Genomic DNA, 22,349 nt, shown 5'->3' with positions numbered 1-22,349 from the left:
CGGGGGAAGGGGGTGGGAGCGGGAGCGGGGCCTTGGAGTAGCGGTAAAGCCGTCTGTGGCCCCCGCAGAGCGACGACTCGGATGTGTGGGACGACACGGCCCTCATCAAGGCGTACGACAAGGCGGTGGCCTCCTTCAAGGTAAGGAGGGGAGCGGGCGGAGGTGGGCCCTGGGCTGAGGCCGCTGGATTGCCTTTTGTTGTTTTCCTCCTTTCTTTTCCCGCAGAACGCTTTAAAGAATGGAGAGTGTTCGGAGCCTTCAGACAAACAGGAACAGCGTGTGGGGATGAAGAGAAAAAACAATAAAAAGAACAGAAATAGAAAAAAGAGCAACACAGTGCCTTCAAAACAGGTCACCTCACCCATAAATGCTAGTGATGCTCATACTGTGTGCTGTACTTCTCTGTGGTGCTCAAAAGTAGCTTTTTTCATCATCTTGAGAGTCACATTCTGGGGATGGGGGGGATGATAATGTTACAAACCTTCTTTTATATATTACGTAGAGCCTTTTTCCTAAATATAAAAGAAAAACTTAATGGGTGGGAGTCATCTTTCTCGTGGCTGGGACAAAAAGCAGTTTAGAAAAAGATGTCTTTCTCTCCAATCATTGGTGTTGGTATTTACTTGCCTCTCTTGCTTCTGTTGCAGTGGAAAGTTGGTGACAGCTGTAATGCGGTTTGGTCTGAGGATGGTAATGTGTACCTTGCAACTATTGCCTCCATCAATCAGAAGAGAGGCACGTGTGTTGTTACTTACACGGGATATGGAAATCGGGAGGAGCAGAACCTGTCTGATCTACTTCCTCCAGCCAGCAATGAAACAGTAAATGGGATGGGGAATTCTGGGGAGGTGAGGGACACGTCTTCATTTTTCTGAAAAGGAAAGAGAAAGTGGGAGAAGTGACTTTCAATATTTCTGGTACCACTCCGGTGTTCAGAGTGGGAATTGATCCCTGACTCCAGTGTGAACGGACATAAGATGATGGAGGGAATGAAAGCCTTCTTGAGCTCGGCATGGAAGAAAGGGAGGGGACAAGAAGAAATTCAGGAGTGAAAAATTAGATAGCTAAAATGGTGATAAGATGATGAGGTTATAAGATCTTTCCTGGGTAGGACTGGGAGTGCTAGAAAAGAGGGCAGGATATGGATGGGGCTTTCCAAGCTTTTTCACGCTAAATTTGCTTGCGTAAACTCCTGTTTGGTGCATCTCATAAAGATGTCTTGGTCTTCTAGAATGAAAATGAGACTCCGTATTCAACAGATGAAAGTGAAAAATCTTCCCAGTCACCTCGAAACAAAAACAACTGCACGAAAACAAGATTCTCCCCTCAAAACCTACGTTTTCCCTCACCACCAGCAGCCCCAGGCCTGCGAAGGGTAAGTTCAGCCTTATCTGAAATAATTTATATACCACTGTTAAGCCTGGTATCATTAGAAATTCTGAGGCAATAGGATGATATTTATCATTGTCTAGAAACCAAATAACAGCATTTTGAGAATGGATATACAGATATCCATGTTAGAACGTGTTGGTATGTCAGTGGACAATGATCTGGCCACAGTGTAGCCCTTTTGCAGAGCTGCTGACTGGTGAGGAAAGCCTTCTCACTAGCTAACACTTGCTTTGCATTTGCCTTGTAACTTAAAAGAGGGATGTTGTTCCCTGGGCTGTGATAGTGCTGTTAATAATGGCACAGTTGATGTTTTAAGATTGCGGTTTTTCTAGCCAGTTGATACTTTTCACCACACAGGACATAGAAGGCAGCAAAAGTGGTGTCCAGATGTCATAGAAGCCGTGAGCTGTAGCTTCTCTATTGAGTTTTGAGGACTGGGGTATTGATATACTCTTCAGTTTTCCTGTTGTGTAGGAGTCTAAATAATAGTACAGTTGAACGCAGCATTATGTTTTCTAAATATTAGTGTTTGTGCAAGATTTCTTTATAAGGTTTTCTTATTTCTTTCATATCAACAGATTAGTACCTAAGCTCATTTTAAAGACAGTCACAAGCATAATGGAATTTAGTCAGCATGTGCCCTCAGCCACACAGGAGCAGAGAAATTATCTGTTTGCTTGTGAGCAATACCAGATACGTTTCTTCATGTGGGTGTGCAACCACTGACTTCTACTTAGAAAAAAACCTTTTTTTAAAATGCTTGTATTAACTAGAACCCTGTTTCAGCAATGTTTACCTCAGTGACACACATAACGTAAGTTTTACTTATCCAGTCGTGGAATGCTCCACAGAAATAGCTACCGTGTGTTGTTATTGCAGTTTCATTAAACTGCTGGGATGTGTTGTCTTTAGTTTAAGGTTTGTGAATTGCTTCAAATAATTCTTAAATAAATTCTTAATATCTGAAATGTCTTTTTAATTTGCGCTATTCTATTTTTTTTTTTTTTCAATGTAGCCAGGACCAAAATTCAGGGCTCCTCCATCTTTTCTGTCTTGCTGGCCCCCACCCTTCCCAGCAGGACCTCCGGTAAGTGATAGGAGAATGAGGAAGAAAGTGTCAGATGAGTACTGGTGATGTCAGGTTTTCTAGCTGAATGTGCTCGCCACCTGTGCTTTTGGAACACATTTCTGTGTTAGTGCATCTATTTTCCAGGTATTTGATAACACATTCAGTTGCAAATATTACAAGAATCTAATAGACAAGGTCTGGCCTGCACTCATTTTTGTGACAGTGAAGCTGTTGGTAAGAATATAAAGAGAAGAATTATATGAAGAACCTGACATCTGGCTAACAGCATTTTACTCCTGCAGATAAATATTTTCCCCTAATAAAACTTTTTGTGTACTGTCAAGCTACAGGAATCCTATTTCTCCCTGGCTTTGAAAATTACATATTTTCAGAAAATACTGTCTTATTTGACTCTTTTCAGAGAATGCATTGAGGATATGTTCCTATTTTTTTCAGTTTTGTATTTTGATCTTTTAGAATAGTTTGCTGTCTAACCTGGGATATACCCTACTGAAACACAGACATTTGCTTTGTGATTTCGTAGTTGATTCCTCCTCCGCCACCTATGAGGCCAGACTCTCCTGAGGATGATGAAGCATTGGGGAGCATGTTGATAGCCTGGTACATGAGTGGTTATCACACTGGGTATTACCTGGTACGTGCCATTTTGTCTGGAACTGTCATGTCTTTGTAATTTTGCTTTTGTGTTGCTGCTGCTGTTTTCAGCAAGAAGTTAGAGAGGGAGGGCTGCTTTTTAGATCTCTTATTCTAATTTGTGATAGCTAAATTTTAAGGGTATTTTGTGTTGTATAAGCATTCTTGTCTGTGAGTAGGAGTCACATGAGCCAGCATATATGTATAGTCAATGTTGGTTTAGTTCTTTGGTCCACTGGAGGAGTCCCATTAGGTACTTTCATAGCCGGTGTTTTATAGCCATTCTGAAACAACCAGTTCTGTAGACAGGTGGAGTAAATCTGAATGTGTTTATTATTCAGTAATCTTTTATGTATTGTCTTTGAGTATGAGTGCTAGAATCACATTTAGGATCAGATTTGACATTTTTGCAGAGGCTATTCATCAGTAATTGTTTCAGGTGATTGTGAAGGTCCAGCAGGAGCTGTCAGTATAGTTGTGAAAAATCTTACGTGCAGTACTGATTTTTATTTTCCTTTGTACACTTAAGAAGAAAGAAAATTACAGGACTGTCTGCATTGGGGAAGTTGGAAAGGGGGGGATTTAGTGCCATAGGGTATCTTTGAAACATTAGTTTTGGAGTTTCTTGCTTCAGGTTATATGCAACTGTGGATTGCTTTAATTTACTTTTAACCGAACAAGAAACAGGTATTTGAAATTATTCTGTAGAGCCACTGATTATAAAGAAGACGTGTAGTTTGGCTTTTGTCCTGTTTAAACCACCCATTCTGATTTCCCCAAAGAGATCAAAGCTATTCTCAATTTGTAAAGGACTAGAAAAAAATTGTCAAAAAATGTTTTTGTTCTGCAGCTGAAGCTTTTATTTCCATGTTAGTAAAACCAAGATGTTACTAAATTATGTCCTGCAGGGTCTAAAACAAAGCCGAATGGAAGCAACACTGCAGAGAGAAACGCATGCAAAATAACTGAATATCCATCATTGTTTAGAATTATTGTAAGTATCGTAATTTTGTGCTAGATGAAGATACAGTATTGCTTGACAAATTTGTTTGAAACGACAGTTTGTTTTACAAGCTCTCAACAAGTTTTGAATTCTGTGCAAAAACTGTGAGCTTCGGGACTTCAATCCGCTCTTGTGGCTCTCTGCAAAGACCACTTCTGCCAGTATTAATCCCTTCCTTGCTTAGCAGCCATGGCATAGTATTTTCTTGGCCTGAATGAGGGGAAGTATTTTATTGCTCTAATGAGAGGTTTAGTTACAGCATCTCTCTGTGTCGGCATTAACGGCGCAGCTGATGTGAATTATTAAGAGTTACCTTATTTGTTCATGGGCTGTTTTGAAAATAAAAGGTTGTTAAGTGAAATGCAGTTTTTGCGTCTATGTATATGTCTTCAGAAGCAGCTGCTGCTTTATACAGATGGGATAGCAGGATGTATAGCTAAATTTTGTTTTCAGGACAAGATCAACATTTCAGTTTGCTATTGTTGAGCGATTCTGTTCTCATTGTTTCAGCGCCTGTGCTTTTATTTGAAATCCTTTGTTTAGAATTCTCCAGTATATTGTTCAGTTCCTTATAGAACAAAACTGTATTCTTTTGGGGACTTGTTTTTCTGATTTTCTGTGACAACATCTGATTTCTGTTGAGTAACTCTTGTTTGTTTGTTTAAAAACAAAAAGCTCTTGTATACTAACTTTTGCTTCTTTTTTAAAGCCAGGTACAAATCTTTCCTACTGAGAGGTGTATATCACTTGTGCGCTGATGGTTGATGGTGAAGATCAGAATTTTATCAAGACAATTAATCTTAACATTTTCTTAACATTGAGTTGCCCCTGATAACAAGTAAACTGATAACTTGAGACTAGTAATTGTATGTGCATTGAAATGAGCCATTTCTTAAAGACCTCTAGTCAAATGTATTTAGAAAGCACTGCAGCAATAAAATATTTTTTATTTCCCTGAAACAATTTTAAGTCTTTACCACATTTAAGTCCTTTAACCCCATGTGATAGATTTCATTTATTTCTCATTTTAACACCTCTTGTTTTCCTCAGATTTTTTTTATCTGAATGACAACACCAGAACTAGCAATTACAGAATATTTTTTAAGTGACAGATATGGTAGCAACGTGTGTTACAGTGGCCGCTGGTGGCAGTGGCCTGGAAAACTGTATGCCATCCTATTAAAAGAGGTATCTCATGGGTCTGATTAGAATCCTGAGCACGACAGCTGGAGTGAGAAAGGCTCATTTTTTCTTTCAAATGCTTGTTAATAAAGTTCTACTTTTCAAACTTTGAATTTAGGGGTGTGGCTTGTTTTGGGGTGGTTTTTATTTTTAGCTTCTGTAGACATCTGTCTGTTGGGTGAATGGCTGAAAAACACCAGGATGTTTTGCTGTGTGGCCTTTTTCTGAGCACCATTCTGAACAAATTGGAAAAAGCAGACTCTAGAAAGGTAAGGGTCAGTATGGACTTAGATTTCATCCCTTACCATCTTAACTCCTGTAGAATAGAGGCTGCAGCCACAAAACCAGACAGTACTTTAGTTAAAGCCAGTAGTTCACTTTTCAGGGAAACTAGCCAAATACAGACCTGAACTTTGCTGCATTCACTTCCTTTTCCTACTGTGGTGGAGTGTCAGAAAATCAGTTTTCCCACAAATGATTGAGGAAAGAGAGAAAGATGTAATCTTGACTTCCCTAAGCTACTTCAAAGGCTTTTTCTTAGTTGTCTAGCTGAAGTAAATTAGGATTGCTTGCAGTGACGCAAAGCTTCTAAATTAGCTGTTCAGCAGCTGTTGATTGCTAAAGAGGCACAACAGCCATCTGCCTCAATCAGCTAGTCAGTCCTGTGTTTGTGTCTGGCATTATGTTACAAAAAGTGGCCTTTACCAGTTCTCAACACTAGTAAAATCTGGCATCCAGTATTATTTTTGGTGCAGTCCTGACCTATGATTTTTATTGCGTAAGTAAGTAAGTGATTCATGTGATTTAATTCATTGCAAGCAAAAGAACTGAGTATAAATAATTTATATTAAATAGACTTTAAGCAAAATTTTACATTTTTAATAGGAAGATAGATAGCACTTACTTAGATACAATCTATAACCATATTTGCAAAACAAGTCAGGTTTTTAAGGGTTATGTTAATCCTGTCTTCTATTCCTTGATACTTTTACATTAACCTAACCCTGCTGCAGAAGAGACTGGCATGCTTCATCCTGGTAAGCATTTTACAATACTTGTTCATTTGCAATGCAAGTGTATAATTTGCAATACAAGAAGGAAGAGGGCAAAAAACCCCAAACCCTAACACTTGCAAACTTTTCTAGTCTTGAAAAATTGGTGCGAGTGGCAAGACCCATTGCCAAGATAATTTTAAACTCTTAGACTGGGGATGCTGCTTCTTCATGATATCAAACATTTTAAGGTCCTCTGCATCAAGGAGCCAACCCAGCATTGTTATTGTCACAAGACTAGGCAATCGCGAAACACACTGCACAAAAGCTGTCACTGTTGGTGCACTGGCTTTGATCTGATGCGTGAACATGCGGCCGATGGCCAGCTCTTTTAAAGCGGGCATGTCTTCAAGCGTTCTAAAGAAGTTTCTCCAACCAGTTTCTGTAACATTGTGATTTGCTGACAGTGAGAGATTTTCAAGCTTCTGGAAACCTCCACAGTTTGCAACCTTTGCTGCAAAAATAAACAGACATCAGTAAGGATTTAAAGATGCTTCAAACCCGTGTGAGACGTGAACAAAAATACAGCAAAGCTGAACTACGGTAGATTAGAAATAAAGTTGTTGCTATTAGGTTGAAAAAAACCTCGTTTTAAGCAATTTAATACCTCAGACTGAGGAGACTGATAAAATAGAGAATACTTTAGCAGGCACATTAATGCCTAGTGGAGTAAGATACCAGCATGTTTATGAGTGTTCAAATACCACTCTTACAGAGCAAATAAAACACCAGCTTATGCAGCCACTTGAGGTCAGATACCAGATCAGCTTTGCACAAGTGCAAGATACTGATTTTAACGACGTCTTCTATGTTTGTGTGGCATCACAAATGCTCTTCAGTCTCACAGTCAGCCTACTTAAAAGATGGGACTCTCATCATCAAGTCACTGTATGTACTAAAATGTATGTCAAAAATAAAGGAAGTTGGTATGATGGACTTAGGATTTGCTTGCAAAAGAAGACATTTTCCCTAGCCTATATGTGAGATGGTAGTTCTAAGACTATACTAAGTAAGTATTAAATTCAAGAAATATTTTGCTAATGCACAGTTTTAACAGATAGGGCATGTAAACTAATTAACTAGGAATGAAGTTCTATTTTAAATCAAGTCTGTCTTTTTTCACTGATTATTTTTCTTGTACTTTACATGGCTTTGTAAAGCCATGTAAAGCCATAAGGGGAACTAAGGAGGCATTTCAAAGGAGGTTTCAGCAAAGCAGTCTGAATACACTTTGATTAGCCAAGAAATATTGTGGACTGTGTACAGGAAGAAATGATACCTATTAAAAATGACAAATAATTTGCAATTTTTGTAATATATACAAACAGAAGATTTAATTTATCCTGAAGCAGTGTATTCTCTACTCGGGAATGTTATTTCATGTTTGAAGTTCTCTCCTTTAAACTTACCTATTTCCAACAGGCTGTCATCATCCATACATAGGTTAAATGAGAAGTATCTGAGGTGCAGCAGGTGTAGACACTGCTGAACAATCAGTTTGGCTGCAGACTTTATTCCTTTCCCTGCAGGAAGGATGAGCTCCTCCAGGTTAAGAACACCACCTAAATTGTATGCTGCAGAGAGAAGATGACAACTTTCCTGTTAAGATTAAACAAGTATACTTTTCCTATCTATCTCTTGTAATGCCCTGATGAGTGAGAGCAGCACAGCCAAGTGAAAAAAACATTTACATTTATATCCTGGGCAGTAGTTAGTATCAGCTTTCTTTCCTCAGGTTTGCCCCTGCCATTGTTGTGAAGGTCGCTTCACTCTCTAACTCAATAGCTTGGAAATTCATCAACAGAAAACAGTTCTGCTGTTCATCAACAGCAGAACTACTTCACCAGAAAGGGTCTAAGAGGTCTTGAGTCTTCTAGAGATAAAAGGAATCTTCCATGTTGCCAAACTCAAGGGACCCACGGGAAATAAAAAAGAAATGAGGGTAAACCTCCCTTCCCAAAATGCAAGCCTTTTCAACCTTTCCCTGTTCCCTATAGACACAGCTTTTGCAGGAGGACCATCTTGGCTTTCAGAGGTGCTGAGCACCTCTGATTCCATAGTTTAGGACAGCCATCCATCTCACTTGGCTCATCCCTCTCAGAAGGATGTTAATACATGCCCTCTATCACAAACTGCTTTGTGAGACCTGAATTAACGTGTCTCCAGTATCTCAAATGGCATTTAAACTGTTAGGTTATTTCTTAAGATCTCCAAAAGAAGCTGAAACAAAATGTTTCTGTCAAAGGCAACAAATGAGATCAGCTGAAAGGAAAAATGTGTACAAACCAAAGCTTTCACAAGCTTCCTTGTCATCAAAAAATTGGTTTGCAAGATCCAACACTTTGAGAGAGACAAAATTGGGCAGAGCAGCAGCTAGGAGGAAAGAATAAAAAAGACAGTGTCATTCTTGGAACATAAATTAGCAGTTTCTCTCACTCTTAAGTTTTTAAAAGTCAGTTTTCTGTATTTAAAAAAAAATCCTACCTAAAGAAGACAAATCTTTATCTCTCAAAAATGACCCAGTTAACTTGATTTCTGTTAGTTTCTTGCATGAAGAAATTGCTTCCAGAAGGGATTCAGCCTTGAAGTAGCTGAAGCAGTCCAGGTGCAAAACAGAGAGGTCTTGGAAGCTCTTAATAAATTTGACTACCAAAAAAAAAAAAAAAAAAAAAAAAAAAAGAGTTACAATACTGGAGATTCATTGTAGAGTGAAGAAAGGTCAAAAATCAACAAGGTTCTCCTAGCTCCACCTGTGTGAACTTCACTGTAGAAGGAAGCATCTTCTTTCACAACAAAAGCCAGTGAGATAGATAAAAGATGAATGGGAGCAGCAGCTTGATTCCTCTGTTAGCATGTAAAAATCGGAATCGTGATGGATCATTGTGGCCTTAAAATGCAAGCAAGCTTTGCTATAGATTCCTTTCTGGCTTCTTTCACATGTGAAAAGTATTCTAGTTTTTCAACATTTAGTGGGACTGAAACTCTTTAAACACCTTGCCCCTGAAGTTACTTGGCATAGGTACATTGTAAAACCCTATCCAATGGCCAGATGCTGAGGATACTGTCCACTGAATGTTGTTGGTTTGTGCCATATGTTTGTGTTGAAGTAGAGCTGGGTAACTGTTATCATAATGTAAAAAAAAAAATGGTTACTCTAGGGACGCTGGACTGAAAAGCAAGCTTCTTTGTGAACCAAGGCAGCTAAAACAGAAGTCACAACCCGCTCATTGACCTGTCAGAGCAGCTATGCCATGATCTAGTCTCAGTTGCCAGTTGTGCTCCCTCTCTTCCTCCTCCCAGCAGACTGCGAGTGGTGAGAAGGGAAAATACTCCAGGAAAACAAAGAGCACAGTCCTGCTCATTCCTCCATACCAGTTTATGGAGGTCAATAAACCTACAGTACTGAAAGGTTCAGCTCCTCTTTTTTGTTGCAGTGGTAAGCTCAAAGTAGAAGCTGTAGGGCTGAAGCAATGGGAAGACAACCCAGAGATGCTACACGCCTGTTAAAGAAGAAATTAAAACTGCTACTCAGTATTAACAGGTTCTAGTAGAATACAGTACCTAGTGTTTTAAGTGCACCTTACCCAGCCCCGAGCTGTTTTCAAGCTTCATTGTGCTTATCAACAATTTCTTCATGTTACAGAGATTTTTGAAGCCATCAGGTATTGTATCAAACACGTTGCAGTTCTCACGTTGACTCACTGACAGTTCTTCCAGGCAGCTGAATTTGTCCAAGTTTGAAAAAAGTAATTCTGTGATGAAGACAAAAGTACGATGAAACTGGGTTGATCTGCTTAAACCCTCCGTTCTCCTAACAATTTGCCAAGGTTTCTGTAGCTGAACTTCACTATCTCACATATTTGGCTTCCCTCCTCTTGACTGCTGCTTCCTATTCTCCTTGTACCGCTGCCCTTCCCTGCCAACCCTTCCTTTGCTGAGGCTTCTGCTGCTTTCAGCCTGAGCATGTGCCTGTCAGGATCCCATACATGCACCCACACTGCCAATACTCTTCTATTTTAAAAGCCCAGTGCAGACCCACTCAGACTGGCCCCAGCAGAAAATGCATGCCCATCAGTGCCTGCTAGCTTGTCCTGCATACTGCACAATCCTCTGCTGAAGTGCAGTGCTGCCTCTGTAGAGACATACACCTCTTAGATCAAAAACCAGTATCAAGGTCACGGTCTGGAGTTCGGGGCCAGGATGGAAATATGGCCAGAATGGCTGCCTATCCCCTCAAATGCATATGGTAGAAGACAGCGTTATTATTCATTAATATGATGCTGTTCAGTTGTCAGGAACCAAGGGGAGAGGAAGAAAAAGGGAACTAGAGAGAAAAATTACATTCTGCCAAAATTCAGTATGCTGTACCTGGCATTTCTTTTTCATTTATCTCAAGACATTCCACAAAAGGCATTGAGAGAAGTAATTCTTGCTCTGTTTTGCTCAAGTTAAGATGATATAGACCACATTTTTTAAAATGTTCCCTGTACTGTTCAATAGCAGGTCGGATAACTTCTATGAATCCAGGACTGTTATATAGCTCAAGTTCAATATAATCCGAAACGGAAAACAGTGTCATCAGATTTCTGAGGTCAGCTTCATGAAAGGAACTGATGTTGCTGAAACTACATTTTAAAAGTGGCATCTTCCCTGTCGTAAATAGGAAAGGAAACACAGTGAAGTCTGGTAGATGTCTTCGTGTCATTGAAAAAAAGGTATTAACAGTTTTTTCTTCTTCTTTAATTTTTTGTGCAAAGTCATTACAAAGTGTAAATGCAGGAGCGTAATCCCGGTCAATTGTTGGCATCTCCAGTGAAGAATAGCAAGCTCCTAGTTCAGACACATTAAATTCTTGTTTGTGTTTACTTCCTTGTACTACAAGCTGAAAACTACTCGGTAGAGACAGTGATTCTGGGTAATCCTGAAAAAAACGCAACTCAGAATTTTGTGGTAAAAAAAGTGAACCTAACATAATATTTTTACCTCTTAGGAACTGTAAAATGATGGGGGCACACAGAGATACAGTATTACTCTTATAAACTACAGAAGTAGCAAAGTTCAGTAAATACTGAATGAAAACTGCAAGAACCAGTTTTGAGTCAAAAAAATGTAACTGGTCAATGAACAACATTTTCATTGGAAGGTCTGAATGGTGCTGCAGATCTTCATCATTTTCTGACTGGCTTTCCAATGACTCCTTGCAGTCAATCAATTTAAATAAATAGGATATAATTTGGGGGACTGCTTTGGAAGAAAAGCTGCAAGCGTAATCCAATAAAAAATTATAGCGTCCAGCAATTTTTCTAAATGTGTTGATTTGCTGTAAGTACTGCAGCCCTTGCTCCAGTTTTTCTTTTTCGTCAGAAACCAGGAGCTCACTGAGTCTTCTCCCTGCAAGAAACTCCTGAAACAAGGGGTGAAAGAATTTATAAACTGGGTGAAGCCTTTGGGCAGTAAATTTGCTCAGTAAACCCAGCCTAACAGCTTCATCTCCGTCAACTCCTGCTTCAGATAGATCATACTCCATGAAATCAAAGGATGGCTTGAAAAGACCAGTTAAGGCAAGCTCACCACATGAGGAAAACATAGCCAGCACATGTTCTCTTTCTTCACTGTGCTTTAGTAAGTGATAGAGTAGATAGGCTTTAAAAATGGCCTCACCACTGATTATGTTACCCTTTGGGTACTGTACCCAATATGCAGCGAGAGACACCATAAAAAGTGGTGTCTTTAGAACGGTCTGCATAGACTTTTCAAGCTCCAGCTGAACAAGAAACCGCTCCACGAGGTCAATATTGTAGGAGAACAATTTCTTTAGTGTATACAGAGTACTGGAGACAGGGAATTCTGTGATGCTTAAAGTCGTGGTTGCATACTTGCGAATTTCTCTCATCCTGTCAGTACGGACAGCAACAACCAAACAATGCTGGTAGAGATGGTTCCTTTGTATGAGTTCTTCTACAACTTGAGGCACTGAATTCACCTCACTATAGTCATCCAAAAGAAATAAGACCTGGTTTTTCAGTGGCTGAATTACGTCTCTTAGAGTTGTTTCTGTTAACGGTCCCACAAATCCTCCTGGTTGATTGCATATAATATCAGCCATGCTCTGATCTGGTCGTGTGCAAGTCAGGGAGAGGTAAAATACAAACTTAAACCTGCTTAGAATGGGGCAGCAGCCTGAGGCCCAAAGAAGAGCTATTTTCCTGAGTAATGCTGTTTTTCCACTTCCTGCTTCACCTTCCAGCACAATAGTGGAGTTAAGGTTCACAAGGATTTCATGAAGAAAGAGATGCTGTATTGGCTGATCATTAATATCCTTTGAGACAACTGATAGGTCCCCATAGAGTAATTTCAAGTCAATAGCCAGATGGTTTGAGTTCCCAAAGGAAAATAATTTGCGGAAGCTTTTATCATTGTAAGCCTCTGTAAGTTGTTCGGTCAAGTTCTTTGCTTCTTGAAGACACTGACTTTCAACAAATGTCATGTCTGCAAAAAGGATGACATTAAATAATAAAGCCTAGTGAACAGTTGATTCTATACACAAAAGTCAAATATAGTCAGCTACCCATTAAATTGGAGTAATAAGAACCTAAGAATTTCTAGATAATGGAAAAAACTGGTATCACTTCTTCTGGATAAACTAAGTTCCCACCTTACTTTCTGTCTTACTCAGGACACAGCTTTGCACCCATCTGGTTTAATGTGGGGTTAGTTTGTGTGTAGCAAGTAATTGAGTGATAAACTTGAGCTAAAAAGCTTTGCTGTACCTGACCTATCTCTGTGCAGAGACATGCTGGCACATCCGTGTGATGATCCCTAGCCTTCCATGGTCTGGAAAGAATAATTAGCTTAGGTGCAACAGTACGTCAATAAACGACTGGCTTGCCAGCCTCTCAAGCAGGCTGAGAGAGTGGCAAAGACACATTCATTTGGCACCATGCAGACAAAGTTGTGTTAAACTTAACCTAAACATCCTTTCTGGGCCCACATTAGCTTCCTACAGAGCCACTAAGTCTCTACACCACTCTCTCTAAAGCTATTGCTCTGCCAGGGTTTCTAAGACCTGGTACAGAGCATCAATCCTGGATAGAGCCAGCCTGTGCCCATAGGACAGTTTATCCACAAAGTGGATAATCTGCCCCAAAATAAATGTGTGGGGACTGTACTTTGGTATTTTCGAACAGCTGAAATAAGGTAAATGTACTGCATACATGTATCACAAAACCACTCCCTTGCAATGACCACAGTGTTCGGAAAAAGGAAGCATCAGAAGAAAAAGGTAGTGGAAGGTGATCCCAGCCTAGTTTCTTTTGTATCTAAAAGCATGTACATAAGACATGTAGAACGCAGCTGATAGCCATTTGCGCTTCTCCAAATCATGAATGAAAAAAAAAATCATACCATACTGTGACAAAATAATTTAGCTTGCTTGTATGCCTCATCTGCACAGAAGTGACTTTCACCTGCTAAGGGATTGGTTTATATTAATAATTACAAAAGCAAACAGTAAGTGACAGTTTCTGTACTATTTGTTGTCCCTATATATGGACAATCCTTAAATCCTAACTCAGTCCTTACTCCAATCAAAATTTCATCTTACTAGGTAAGGGCCAAATCCAGAAAACCATTAACAATCCTCTCAAACTAAAATGTAAATTCAAGAGAGGCTGCACAGTACTTACCAGCTCCTACAGAATGTACGGTTGCTTTCTCTTCAAGATTTTCTTTACAGGGAGTTTGCTAGAGTAAAAATAGATCCAGTTATACTCCCTTAAATATTTATTATTTAGTTCAAACTGAGTTGATCAGGTACCAGGAAGCACAAGCAGCTACAAGTGCAATTCACAACAGATGCAGTACTAGCTCTGTATTTTTCAACACTATCAAAATTCTTTTACTCCTCCCAGAAGCAGGACCTCAGCCATAATCCCCCTCTATCTTTATCTCTCTCTCTCCCACACACAAGCTACTTCCATCCCAGGGTTTTGCTGCCTGCCTACCAAGGGTATGAGGCCCAGCTCTGATATCACGCAGGTGCATAACCTTGATGCAGACTGTCGAGAAAAGCCAAGAGAGGGTCTGCAGGGGTGGGGTGCGGGGAAGATACCCGTTACAGGCAGAGGCAGCAGGGTGAGACAGAGCGGCTGGTGGCCAGAGGACTCTGCCTCGTGCCTGCCCTGCAGAGACCCTTCGTTCGCCTGAGCAGGGCGGAGAGCATGCTAATGCTCAGCCTCAGAGCTCGTAACATCCCATCTATCTTCAGCATGAGTTAGCGAATATATAATCGCTTTGTACTTCTCAGCTGCAGGCACCTTCCCAAGGTGCCTGAACAAACCGACCCATGAGAGGAGCTGTGAGAGCTCCCACAATGACACGTCCCACACAAAATCTCTCCACTAGCTTCCTGGAATCCCCCAAGTTGGGACTCAGCTTTCCCCCTCCCACCAGCCTCCCCGCGTGGCCCCTCGACAGCCCTGTGTTTCCCGTGGCTGTGCCCGGCTCCCCGGGACGGGGTACTTTGCTACCAGGAGCGGAGCACGGGGGCCCAGGTGCTGTGGTGCACATTACAGTTCGCCAGCAAAGGATGACTGCTGTTAATTACCGAAGAGCTGATCGCCAGTAGCTGCCCTGCAGAGGTGCTTTCTCTGCCATTTGGGCCAACTGCAGGCAGACAGCTGCTGTGTGGGGGCACATGTTTGAAGACTTAGGGTACCAGAACCACAGGGCTCAGAAGCACCTTTAGGGAGGCAGAGGGCGGCTGCCACTGCCTGCATCACACCGAAACAGGTCACATACCCCCCCACCTGTTCAGCAAACCAACCTCTGAAACGCGGTGCATTCAAAAGGTTGTCTGGGATGAAGAACTGCAATAAGCTGCTGTTGCTGCTCGCTCTGCACACACACGCGCAGAGGTTCCCTGTAACTCTTATTTAAAACTGCAAAGCACAAAAATTGCCTCGCTAACAGCAAATACTGCAGACTAGCACAAACCTGTGCAGACTGTAACATCGATGGGCTCTCTGGTCGCTCTTTCAGTGACTTTCCAAGTACTTCCAAGCAGTTGGAACTAGAACGATGTTTTCAAAAGACGCAGCAATTAGTGCAATGCCTTGCTTGAATTGCTTACATTTGGCAGAAAGATGGAATTATTTCACAAACATTCCTTTTGATTGGAAACTTCTACTGTATTTCTACATTTCAACATTACTTCCAAAAAGGGTTTTCACAGAGGCACAATGTCCTATACATTCAAGAAACATATATGTTATAAAGTAGCATTAAAAAAAAAAAGCAAAATTGTATGGCAACTTGCATCGCACTGCAGGAAATTGTCTTAAGATACTCTGTCACTCACTTAGGGAACCATTTTGCATGTCCTTCCACAGGATTTTCACCTTCTTCCCATTCCTGTAAGCAACCTGCACAGTTGAAGCACTGTACCATATCGCCTTTTCCTGCAAGCAAGATATTACACACCTCAAAAATGATTACGTACATGATTTTTTTTCCTTACTAACATGCCAGCAGCATAAAAACTACAACAATGCAGTTGCTTCATGAGTTTACTTTGGTGACCGGGAATTACATGCTTTTTAAATCACGACTAATAAAAATTAAATCAAGGAAAAGTAAATGCCACAGAATTGACAGATGTGGCATTATTGTCCTTTTAGTGACACCAGACAAATGAATATATCAGTGCCCAGATAAACGCTTTCTCCTTTCTAAAAACATATCCTCCCTGCAACTCTTTGCTCTGGATTTCACCTCAGACAGGATCATCCCATTTCAATTCCCTTGCCCTGACTTTTGCAAAAGCTGTTCTGATTTTGCAGCAGCATTACTCTCCTTACTGAAAGCTAAAGCAAGATTTTAATTAGGTACCAGGACTACCTTGAACGTCTGCCCCACCTGCATTGGAAAGTGGATCTTTTACTTGTACTGTGTTTATATAGCTAACAAACTTGTTTCATACCTGTATAGAAAAACCCAGCTTTAGCAAGAGCAGTGGCTTCCACACGGGCTTCTGCTGGCCAAGTTTTAAAAGAGTCCAGTCGAACTCCTTCATCCTCAAAGATGTTCAAGACAAGATCACCTTTGCAACCAAAGACATTTGATTAACTAAGCTTTAGCCTGTTATCAGCTTCTCCAAAGCAGGAACAGAACTAGATTGCAAATATCCCAGGCTTAAAGCGAAGCAAAAACACAACTACAAAACCATATCTTTCAGACAACTATAGGTGTATATTCTTGATTTATAGTACAGAAGAACATTTCATTGTTCTTTCAAAGAAAGCCTTCAGGTTTCATTTATCTTTCACCTCACTCTCAGACAGGCACATGCAAATGATCTACTTAAACAGCATGTTTTATATTGAGCTTCTACAGAGAACAAATTTTTACTTGTGGTAAAAATTTCAGAAATACAGAACCAGTAATTATTCATACATGTAATCTTGCTTAAAAAACTCCAAACCAACCATATGGAGCAGCTTTTATTGTTAATTGTGATGTACAATAAAAATATGAAGGAATTATTTTCTAATGAAAAGCTAACAGCATATTCTTTTTTTTTTTACCTGCTGCTGTAGATAAATTCTCCCTGATACAGGAAGCGGTGAAATGCCTCCCCTAAGTGGAAAATTAAAAATTAATACTTATTTCTATTATGCATTCTATTTTCATTTCACTCTTCAGCTAAACAAAGGAATTAACTACAATATATACACAAGGCTAGTACTAAATATCAACATTTTAAATGTTTTTAGTTTGAAAGAATTTTCTGAAACAGAATTGACTAATGATGGGTTACTATTAATGAGGAAAAAATGGCTCTCCTCAGACAGTAGCAGCTTGAAAAAAAGAAAGAAAGATAGCACTGATGTTCTTAAGATATCTGAGATGATGTTTTCCAAGCAATACTTGCAGTCCTCTCGTCTTACGTTAGCTAATGCGTTTAGCTTCCAGATTTTTTTAATTTTTGAGGCATAGAGATTTTAATCATGAAAGATGGTACATATATTTTTTTCTGATGAAAGCAAGTCCCCCACACAAAGATGAATTCATACAAGAGCTGGCAGGGTAGAAGTCGCCTAACCTGACTTCAGCCATGCAGAAGGGCTTAGTCTAGCACACTCACCTACAATCTTCCTAATAATCAATATATATGTATAGGTGCCATGAGGAGTTAATTAGTCTGCCTTTGAGTAGGATAAATGCCAATTAGAGGTAAGTTGCTTTTCATCAATGAAATTCCTAGGTATTGCCTAGGCAAGCAGCTTGGATGCACACGTGAAAATAAACTTACATGAAACAAATTCCACCTAGAGCGCACAGTGTTAATTACGTATGCAATTATACCCAGCTTTTGGGTTGTGGGGTTTTTTGGGTTTTGGGTTTAGTTTTTTGGGTTTTTCGGTTGTTTGGGGGTTTTTTTTTTAAGAGGAAGAGGCTGGAAATCAGTGTCAAGTCCTCATTTGCCTATCTTTAAATCCCAGATAGTGCCTCCTTGGGGTGTATTAGACAATAAAGGAAGATTGAAATAGATTACAAGATTACCACCACTCCAACAAATCCACTGTATGTTTCAATATACTTTTTAATTTCCTCACTTGACTTCTTACTCTGAAGGAATTCACACCTATAAAAAAAAACCAAACCAATATTCCTAAGAATTAATTCCAACTAAAATTCTGGAAGCAGTGTTTCTATTATTAAGAGGTGCACACTCAAGATTTTTCACAACAGAAAGACAATGAAACAAAGGCAAACTTTTTAGTGCCTCAGCATCGTTCATGCAACATAGTGACTGAGAGAATAATCAGCTGGCTTTTGCTCAATGAAAAGCCCATGGGAGATCTCTAGAAAGTATGTAAAACAATATATATAGAATAATTATAAGGCTACGAATAGCAGACTTATACTGTTCAGTTTTCAGAAATAAAGATCTGCTGAAATCAATTGTCTGAATATAACTACCTTGAAGACAAAAACATGGGGGCTTTTTTATTTGCTTTCCAGCACAGTTGCTGAGGAAAAAAAGAGATATTGAAACCCAATCAACCTTTTATGTACATATAGAAATATTTCTAGGTCAGTCAGTCAACTTACTCAGGAAACCATTTAGCATGTTCTCTCCAAGGATCATCACCATCTTCCCAATTTCCCAGACATCCACCACAAGCAAAACACTGCACTGTATCTTTCTTGCCTGCATGTAGAAAGTTACGGATCTCAAGAGATAATCACACATTTGTGTGTTTTACTCACACACTCTAGCCACAAGACCAGGGTATATCATTGGTCCAAAATTTGTAGCTAAGGGAAGCCTTTTTCTTGGATTACAGCAACTGAAACTAAAAAGGTTTACAAAACTGCTTAGATTTCTATTTAATTTCTGTTGGGTCAATGTGGGTCTAAACTTGCTGCGGATCCAAAAGTGAAAATGTGAGGTAGATCTTTCCATCAAAACAAAACTTCAGAAATATCTGAGAAAGTGTATAGGCTTGACAGAATAAACTTGTCTTTTTTGTTGTCTTTTTTTAAAAATTTTGCATTCTTCCTAGTCATCTTATTTGTAAATGAATGATTCTAGAAACCAACAAAATAAGATGGGAGAACTAGAATTGCCATTCCTAATTTAACGTATTGATAGTCAGCATAAACGTGATGGAAGAAAGACAGGTCAGTCAAACGCTGTAATGCCAGTATATAAAATATTCAGGAAAAATTGAGTAAACAGTGCTAGAAGGAAGAGGAATATCAGACCTTAATGATATCTTAGAACAAAATCAAACTAATCAACAAAGACGAAAGATTTTCTACAGAAGGGAATTTCAGGCCTCTATGGAATAATACAGTTCTTGGTCCACATTACCAGCCAACCAACCAGGATGACAAAACTGAGTAGGTAATGCTCAAAGAAATGAGAGAGGCACGGTGGGTGAGAAATAGAATTGTACCCAGTGACTCCAGTTATCCCTCAAGTGCACTGCGCAGACACCACCATGAGATGCAAAGTAAAGGTGACTTTTTTTTTTTAGGGACGATCAGGCATAATCTCACGGGGCAACTGGTTAGCAAGTGTACAGGATTATGTGACTTGGTATTGAGAAATGCACTGGGAAGAGCTCAAAATCTCATAGTGCAAGTGTCACTGTGTAACCATGATTGCAATTTACATAGATGCAACTTCCCCCACAGAAAGAGGGAACCTAGTAAGTTCATCTTAAACTTCAAAAATAGGAACTACGCAAGGGTAAGGAAGCTGAAATGGCTGACTAAATAGAAACAACCAAATACATTTACAACAAAAAAAAAAAACCAAACCAACCTCCCCCAACAACTCTCCTACAGGCATTTGAGAGGTTCCTGAAAGATGTTTTACTGGAAGTGCAACATCAGCATGTGCTATTTATGAGAAAAGACTTACGAAAAGTCACAGGAAAGGAGTATGACTGACAGGAAAATAAATCAAGATTATAAGAATTAAAAAGGTATCACTCAAAAAGCTGAAGCTTTTGAGCAAAGAAAACAGAAGGCTCAAAAGCTCTGAGAGACGGTGTAAATTAAATCAGGCAAGCTGGGGGAAAGAAAAAAGGTCCAAGAGTAGCAAGCTAAAGGAATCTAAACCTTCTTCCAGGGAGCAGGAGGCAAAAGCCAGTGAGGGGAGCTGGTGGAGCCAACTGCTAACCAGGCTGTAAAAGAACCATTCAAAAGGGACAATGCAATTGCAGAGGACTTGAAGTGACATTCTCTGCAATGTTTGCATTAATGTTCGCTACAGAAGAATTCAGGGAGATTCCCACTGTCTAAAGCAGGGGGGCCATACAGCAGAAGATGGATCCAAAATACAAGCAATTATGCAATAGATTATGGCTGAATAGGGAAAACATAATGCCAATCTTTAAAAAGCAGTCTGCACCTTTTGGGGAAAGGAAGAGACATCAGATCTGTAAGCCTAGCACCTGTTACAGACAAATAAGCAGAAAAAAGTATAATTATGCCACTGTACAAACCCACGATCAGTCCACATCTTAGACAGCGTATGTGATTGAGATCCCCTCAACTCTAAAAACACTGTATTAGAACAGGAAAAGCAGCAGGGAACAGCAGCAAGGATGATAAAAAATGTGGAACACCTTCTACATGAGGAACAGTTGAGTTGCCTGTGTTCTTCAGACTACAAAAGAAAGCATTTACAGGGGATACAACACATTGCAAAATGATGAGCTGCACGACAAAAAGAATGTTCTGCCCATTCAAGTATTGTAAGCAGACTCACATCGTTTCATAAGTCAAACCAGAAATCCCTCCAAGCATCGCTTCCAATTACCTGTGAAGAAAAACCCAGCTCTGGCAAGTGAATCAGGCTTTGTTCCTCTGGCATAGAACGGCCATCCATCAAAGGACTGCAGCCTTGCATCTTCTGTGCTGTATCTCAAGGCATGCTCTGCTGGGTTCTTCTCCAACTTCTGAACACGTACGTCATACTTTGAAATATTACCCACCTCTTTCCCCAGGATAAATTCACATGTGGGACGAAATTTCTTGTGCTGTTCGTAGGGGGTGTATCTAACCTTCGTGGAAAATAAAACTAATCCACAGCAAAAACACTGCACACTGGATTTAACAAGTGTGTGATAAAACCCGGCAGCTGCCATTTCTGTCAAAGACCACGATGAGTAAGATGTATAGGACAAGAAGGACTTTAATCTATTGTGTTCATTTCTCATGGTAGGGTTGTAACTCTTCTGCAGCTGTTTACGGGCTTCTTGGAATTCTGCCTCCCTGTTTTTGACAAACATGCAAAAATCAAAGCCTGCATGCGGGAAATAAGCTTGCAATCCGGCAGGACTCAGCTCACGTATTTCACTGTCATTTGTCTCCACTGTAGGGTCCTCCTTGGCAGACATTTTTCTGAAAAACCAAAGACTACCAAATTATACTACCCGAATCTTCTAGGTAACATTCAGTCATCACCTCCGTTACCTTAATAACATGGTTTCTGCAGGTTATAAACGTTTGATTTCACCTTACTAAGAGGAGATAAGGTAACTGTAGAGATGATATAAAAAGGTGTATTATTAAATCTGACTAGCCAAATTGAGACTTCTGTGAATTCTGATTGACCACGTATAAAGGCAGTATCAAGGATGCTGAAGCCTCTACAATCAAAATGAGGGAAAGAATAGACATCAACAGGTGAGATTTGAGCAATATGACACAGGATTGGCAGATCCTAAGAGCTTCAGTCTGTAGCTTAAAAAACCGGAATGGCCTCAGTAAAGCAACACACCTCCATCATCCGAATTCTTCCATCCCAAAGCCATGACTGAAAGTTGCTAGCACATTTTTAATTTCTCCTTAAATTAGAAAAAAAAAAAGGTGGCAAAATATACAATGCCAAGTAGAAGACAGGAAGTAGAAGTGAAAAACAGAAAAAAAAAATTCAAAGAAAGCAATTGTTTTATTGCAGTATTTTTAAATTTTAGCTGTTTTCAACGTAAGTAGTGGCTAGCAGGAATCGCATAATCTTTCATGAAAAGGAACTGGGATTTCAACATCACAAAGTGAAATTAATTTGGCAATGAAATTTATTGCCAAACTCATACTGTCAATACTTCTCTCCAATAAAGTGGTGTTATTAAATGTTTGGTATTTACACTAATCTTCTCAAATAGAGCTCATCTTGTAGAAGTAGTAACTTTTGTTGGTTTTAGTACTGTGGTAAGACAACCATAGGAAATATTTTGCTATGTGATGGTTCAGAAAGCAGCAAACTTGTCTACAGTTTAGCTCCATAAAGTCTAATTCTGCTCCCCCCACCTCCAAAGAGCTTTGATTTCTCAAACAATTGAGGGATCTTAAGAGATTTACAACATTTACCAAATTCATCCTCAAGAAAGTGATTCTAAATCCAGAATCTCCAATCTCCTGTTTTTACTCATTTTCACTGTTTATAAAAATCACTATCTCCTCTCATAGGAAAATG

General features: G+C 39.7%; 2 protein-coding genes across 5 annotated transcripts in view; one reads left to right on the top strand and one right to left on the bottom strand.

Moving 5' to 3' along the window:
- The window catches only part of SMN2 (survival of motor neuron 2, centromeric), a 3,674-nt gene extending 440 nt beyond the window's left edge, over positions 1-3,234 (top strand). The window contains 7 exon segments of the mRNA XM_035888460.1: positions 50-140; positions 226-351; positions 648-848; positions 1,232-1,375; positions 2,408-2,479; positions 3,006-3,128; positions 3,130-3,234. Of these exon segments, the coding sequence (XP_035744353.1) occupies positions 50-140; positions 226-351; positions 648-848; positions 1,232-1,375; positions 2,408-2,479; positions 3,006-3,128; positions 3,130-3,219 (847 nt within the window). The 3' untranslated portion in view covers positions 3,220-3,234.
- A 1,594-nt stretch (positions 3,235-4,828) lies between these two features.
- The window catches only part of LOC104135045 (NLR family apoptosis inhibitory protein), an 18,114-nt gene continuing 593 nt past the window's right edge, over positions 4,829-22,349 (bottom strand). The window contains exons 2-16 of one of the 4 annotated variants that reach the window (XR_004841152.1): positions 20,691-21,274; positions 18,467-18,566; positions 17,915-17,996; positions 16,936-16,987; positions 16,332-16,451; positions 15,711-15,810; positions 15,347-15,422; positions 14,038-14,095; positions 10,721-12,841; positions 9,937-10,104; positions 8,837-8,998; positions 8,639-8,725; positions 7,762-7,926; positions 5,229-6,806; positions 4,829-5,018 (exon numbers count right to left, since the gene is read on the bottom strand). Coding sequence is in view for 3 of the 4 variants with exons in the window: in XM_009648651.2 (XP_009646946.1) it covers positions 6,442-6,806; positions 7,762-7,926; positions 8,639-8,725; positions 8,837-8,998; positions 9,937-10,104; positions 10,721-12,841; positions 14,038-14,095; positions 15,347-15,422; positions 15,711-15,810; positions 16,332-16,451; positions 16,936-16,987; positions 17,915-17,996; positions 18,467-18,566; positions 20,691-21,270 (4,236 nt within the window). In the remaining variant the exon portion in view is untranslated. Of the gene's footprint in view, positions 6,807-7,761; positions 7,927-8,638; positions 8,726-8,836; positions 8,999-9,913; positions 10,105-10,720; positions 12,842-14,037; positions 14,096-15,346; positions 15,423-15,710; positions 15,811-16,331; positions 16,452-16,935; positions 16,988-17,914; positions 17,997-18,466; positions 18,567-20,690; positions 21,290-22,349 lie in introns of those variants that run through there. The other 3 variants (XM_009648651.2, XM_035888485.1, XM_035888486.1) reach the window with 3 other exon arrangements.

Source organism: Egretta garzetta, unplaced genomic scaffold (assembly GCF_000687185.1).
Source record: "Egretta garzetta isolate BGI_Z169 unplaced genomic scaffold, ASM68718v1 scaffold271, whole genome shotgun sequence".
In the NCBI taxonomy this organism is placed as follows: Eukaryota; Metazoa; Chordata; class Aves; order Pelecaniformes; family Ardeidae; genus Egretta; species Egretta garzetta.
The sequence above is the reverse complement of the archived record's forward strand: the minus strand, read 5'-3'. Positions and strand labels throughout refer to the sequence as shown.